Source organism: Eutrema salsugineum, unplaced genomic scaffold, assembly GCF_000478725.1.
Source record: "Eutrema salsugineum unplaced genomic scaffold, Eutsalg1_0 scaffold_11, whole genome shotgun sequence".
NCBI lineage: Eukaryota > Viridiplantae > Streptophyta > Magnoliopsida > Brassicales > Brassicaceae > Eutrema > Eutrema salsugineum.
Genome location: NW_006256901.1, coordinates 6,221,895 through 6,227,567, shown reverse-complemented (window position 1 = coordinate 6,227,567; position 5,673 = coordinate 6,221,895). Strand labels below are relative to the sequence as shown.

General features: G+C 51.6%; 1 protein-coding gene across 1 annotated transcript; it reads left to right on the top strand.

Moving 5' to 3' along the window:
• Positions 1 to 3,073: 3,073 nt before the first annotated feature.
• Positions 3,074 to 5,673, top strand: LOC112089777. Its single transcript, XM_024160534.1, has 3 exons — positions 3,074 to 3,308; positions 3,719 to 5,157; positions 5,272 to 5,673. Exons 1-3 carry the CDS (start codon positions 3,074 to 3,076, stop codon positions 5,671 to 5,673), a joined length of 2,076 nt encoding a protein of 691 aa, XP_024016302.1.

Sequence of the window (5,673 nt, the reverse complement as noted above, 5' to 3'; positions counted from 1 at the left end):
CGCTTGTGTACTATAATAGTAGAATTGTTACTGTAGAAGGGAGCCTTTTTCGGACCCGGAGAATAGAGACCTGAATATTGTATTGAGTTCGCCGAGAATCCTCCGAACTGAACGAACTGTAACTAAAAACTTAATAAAATCTGATCAACTTAAGATCTTTCGAACTCAAATTACCGGACCGGAGTTGAATATAGTAATCAACAATTGGCGCCCACCGTGGGGCCGGTTCGGTAATCGGCCAGGACGATATGACAAGTGATGATAGACAACCGACCTCAGTCCAGGTCGGAAGTCAGATGACCTGTGCAGATGGAATCACCCAGGTCGGAGGACCTGCGGGCCAGGTCGGAGGGCCTGTGGAGGAATGCGAACGCAGCCCCGTACAACCCCAATCGGAAGCGCAACAAATCAGGACGGAGCCGAGCTCAAGCGCCGGGGCACACCAGACCTCACCAAACCGAGCTCAAGCTGCCTTCGATCCAACTGCGCTTATGAACGCCTTCGCCGCGCAGATGCAAGAGTTGGTCAGAAGCAACGACGCGAAGTTCGCAACCCTCACCGCACAGATCTCCAACCTACAGCAAGAGAGTCCGATCAGAAGACGGAACCTCATTAGTGACTTCCAAGAGGAGCGAGACCCGCAATGCACAGTGGCACGGTCAGTAGTTCAGCAGTACCAGCAGATAGAGAGTCCATCTCAGCACGTGCGAGCTCAACCAACAGCACGCGACCTGGAGATCGAGCGGATGCAGGCTCAACTGCGAGAGATCAGTTCAAAGTTTCACCAAGCCACCAGCTCGGCACCCGAAATCGACCGTGTAATCCAGGAAGCACAGAAAACACCGTTCACTTCCCGGATCACCAACGTCCCCGTCCCAAACTTAAAAAAGTTTAAGCTACGGTCGTACGAGGGGAACTCCGATCCGAGGCATTTCCTTACCTCGTTCGGTATCGTAATTAACCGACTGAAGTTCACCTCGGCCGAACAGAAGGACGCGATTCAATGCCAGTTGTTCGTCGAACACCTCGAAGGCATTGCTCTAGACTGGTTCTCAAGATTAGAGGCCGACTCCATCGACAACTACAATGAACGAAGTTCGCAAAGCATTTTTCGATGTTCATCGGGCAGAAAACTCGTAACTCCGAGCTGTGGGAGATATCACAGGGCGAGAATGAGTCGCTCCGAGACTTCATGGCACGTTTCAAACAGATCGTAGCACACTGCACAGTGGACGATGAAGCCGCTCTCAAGGCTTTGTAACAGAAAACGTGGTATAAATCCCCCTTTTACAAAGAGCTTCGCAGGAACAGACCGCTCACCCTCGAGGACGCGCTCCATAAGTGAAACATCTTCATCGCGGAAGAAGAAGAAGAAGCCGCCAAGGATCGGCAGTATTCAACGACAAAGCCAGGCCAAACGCCAACCCCCAAAAAGAGCTCGGAAACGAAGGTCCAGCCCGGGAAACCGCGCGGAGTAGTAAACCAAGCAGGACCATCAAACCAGAGGACAGGACGACCTCCAAAATCTTGGAACACATGGCACAAGGACGACGATATGCCACTGAGTGAGCGTTTTTGCGAGTATCACGAGCGATATGGGCATAGCACGGAGGAATGCCGACATTTGAGGGATTTCTTACTCCAACAGTTCCGCAAGGGCGAGATTGACACCGCAGATTTGCCTAAACCGGGACCTCGGCGGCCGAACCCGCGACCAAACAAACCTGGCAATCAAGAAGCTGCCAATGCAACCGACTCCGATGACGAACAAGTCGCTCCCCCTAAACGAGACCGCGAAGCACCTAATAGAGAGGCGAACGTGCCCAAAACCAGGAAGAAGTTCAATATGATTATGGGAGCCCTCGAATCATGCAACTACTCTGTCCGAGCTCTCAAAGAATACAGTCGGCAAGCGTCGAGTTCACAACCCCAGACAACGGTCACAACCGTACCACTGTTATTCACCGAAGCCGACCTGCAGGGAGTGCACATGCCTCTCAATGATTGCCTCGTCGTCGAACTCCAGCTCGGAGATGTCGAAGTAAGCAGAATCTTAATCGACACAGGGAGCTCGGTAAACGTCATATTCAAAGAAACATTAAAGAATATGGATTTTCCGGACTCCGAGATCAAGCCCTACATGGAATCATTGACCGGATTCACCGGAGAGAAAACAAGAACAGTAGGAACAGTGAAGATACCCATCTATGTCGGCGGGTCGGCTCGAATGATCAAATTCTTGGTCCTCAACAAACCGGCGATATACAATGCGATTTTGGGAACGCCCTGGCTGTTCGACATGAAGGCCGTCGCTTCAACGTTCCATCAGTGCGTCAAGTTCCCGATCCCATCAGGGATTTTCACCCTCAAAGGAAGCCAGACCGCGTCCCGATTATACCATCTCACCGAGTGCAAACTAAGCATGGCACGGACATGCGTCATAAGCCCCTTTCAGGACGGTCGTACGGCCGCAGAAAGCCAGTTCGGTCCACCCAAGCAGAGCCAGGTCGACCAAGTCGGCATTGACCCAACAGATCCAGCGAAATGTGTCGGCGTAGGGGTCGAGCTTGACAACAGTATCCGGGAAGCACTCATCAGTTTCCTCCAGAAAAACGTCTCCACGTTCGCATGGAATATCAGCGACATGCCCGGAATCAATCCCGACATCACTTGCCACGAGCTAAACATCGATCCCACATATAAACCTATCAAACAGAAGAGACGCAAACTCGGACCCGAGAAGGCACGAGCAGTAAACGATGAGGTCGAAAAATTACTCAAGGCTGGTTCGATCACAGAGGTTTGATACCCGGACTGGCTAGCAAACCCGGTAGTCGTGAAGAAAAAGAATGGAAAGTGGAGGATCTGCGTCGACTTTACCGACCTGAACAAAGCTTGTCCCAAAGATAGCTTCCCACTGCCACACATTGATCGGTTGGTAGAGGCAACTGCAGGCAACGAACTGTTGTCTTTCATGGATGCCTTTTCGGGGTATAACCAAATCCTAATGCATCCGGATGATCGGGAAAAGACTTCGTTCATTACAGATCGAGGGATCTACTGTTATAAGGTCATGTCGTTCGGCCTCAAGAACGCGGGAGCCACCTATCAAAGACTCGTGAACCACATGTTCGCCAGTCAGCTCGGAAAAACGATGGAAGTATACATCGACGACATGGTGGTTAAATCCCTGCACGCTAAGGACCATATATCGCACCTATCGACGTGTTTCGACATTCTGAACGAGTACGGGATGAAACTCAACCCCGCCAAGTGCACCTTCGGCGTGACAGCAGGCGAATTCCTGGGTTACATTGTCACTTAGCGCGGCATCGAGGCTAACCCGAAGCAGATATCCGCAGTTCTAGACCTGCCTTCTCCGACTTCAAAAAGGAAAGTGCAAAAACTCACAGGCCGAATCGCCGCCCTGAACAGATTTATCTCCAGGTCGACGGATAAATGCCTGCCTTTCTACCAGTTGTTACGAGGTAACAAGCATCATACCTGGAGCACTGAGTGCGAAGACGCCTTCAAGCAGCTGAAAACGTATCTCTCGACCCCCCCCCCCATTCTAGCTAAGCCTGAGCACGGCGAGATGCTCTTCTTATACATCACTATCGCGAGGATAGGGGAGAACAGCGTCCAATATTCTATGCCAGCAAATCGCTAAGTGACGCCGAGGCCAGGTATCCGACCTTAGAAAAATTGGCGCTTGCAGTGGTAGTTTCTGCTCGGAAACTTCGGCCATATTTCCAGTCTCATTCAATTACGGTCTTGACCGACCAGCCACTCCGAACCATTCTACATAGTTCAAGCCAATCAGGTCGCCTCGCGAAATGGGCCGTCGAACTAAGTGAATACGACATAGAGTACAAGAATCGAACCAGCGCGAAATCCCAAGTACTCGCCGATTTTCTGATCGAACTTCCCAAAGAGTTCGTCGTCGAACAGCCGCCTCGCGAACTATGGATTCTGCACGTCGACGGATCGTCATCTCACCGGGGATCAGGTGTCGGAATCCGCCTCAAGTCCCCTAACGGCGAGATCCTCGAACAGTCGTTCCGCCTCGAGTTCCCAGCATCTAACAATGAGTCTGAGTACGAAGCTCTACTTGCCGGGCTGCGATTGGCTGTCGAGCTCGGCGTACGACATCTTCACGCTTTCTGCGATTCGCAGCTCGTCGCAAGTCAGTTAAGTGGAGAATACACGACCAAAAACGAACGAATGGACGCATACCTAACAGCGACTAAGGTACTCATCGCTAAGTTTGAGACGTTCGAACTCACGAAAATCCCTCGCGGCGAGAACTCGTCTGCCGACGAGTTAGCCGCCCTGGCATCCAGTTCTGACCCGCATATGAAGAGAAGGATCCCGGTCGAAAGTATCTCAGAACCAAGTATCAAAACCGCGCTGAAATGTAATGTTGCTACTCGCCGACGGAACTACGACGAAAATCCGATCTCGGCAAGTACACAAAACAGGAAGTCGACCTGGACGAACAAGAATGCCGAGCAGGAACTTAAAGAAAACGCCGAGCACAATCCAGAAGACCTAGCCGCCGATCACGACTTCGAGCACATAACCGAAGGACTCCACAGTCCATCAACCAGCGAAAGCCAGGAAAGCGAGTGCGCCGAAGATTGGACAGCCGAACTGCGAGAGTACCTCCTCAACGGCAAAGTCCCCGAAGACAAATGGGCTGCTCGCCGTCTGAAAGTCCGGGCTGCCCATTACACAATGCATAAAGATAAGCTGTTCCGTTGGAGTGCATCCGGAGTACTCCTGGCCTGCGTTTCCGGAAATGATACAGTCGAAATCATGCGCGAAATCCATGAAGGGTCCGGCGGCAATCATTCCAGAGGACGATCTCTCACTCTGAAAATCAAAAAAGCCAGCTATTTCTGGCCGACGATGAACGCGGACTGCGAGAAGTTTGCCATGAAGTGCGATAAGTGCCAGCGCCATGGCCCAATGATTAACGTGCCGACCGAGCTGCTGCAAACCAGTACGGCCCCTTACCCGTTTATGCGGTGGGCTATGGACATCGTTGGCCCTTTATGCCGATCAACAAATCAAAAGCAGTATGTCTTGATTATGACCGACTACTTCACCAAATGGGTCGAGGCCGAAGCATACTCGGAGATTAGCGCACTGGACGTACAAAAATTCGTCTGAAAGTATATCATTTGCCGACACGGGGTCCCGCACGAGATCGTCACGGACAACGGACCACAATTTATTGCGGGGACGTTCAATGAGTGGTGCGCAAAGTTCAAAATCCGCCTTAGTTTCTCTACCCCGCGATATTCGCAAGGCAATGGCCAGGCCGAGGCAACCAACAAGACAATCCTGGACGTCATAAAGAAACGTCTCGATGCTAAGAAAGGTACCGGGGCAGACGAGCTCGACGGAGTCTTATGGTCGCACCGAACTACTCCCAGACGATCGACCGGACAGTCACCTTTCTACTTAGCGTACGGACTCGAAGCCCTCTGCCCGGCAGAAGTGAGTATTCCAACCCTAAGGTACTCAGTGCTCCCCGAGGATCCCGATCTCAACGACCAGATGATGCTCAACAACCTCGATAACTTGGAAGAGCAACGCTGTTTAGCTCTCCTCCGAATTCAGAACTATCAAAACCTCGCTGCTCGGTACTACATCAAAAAATTCTGA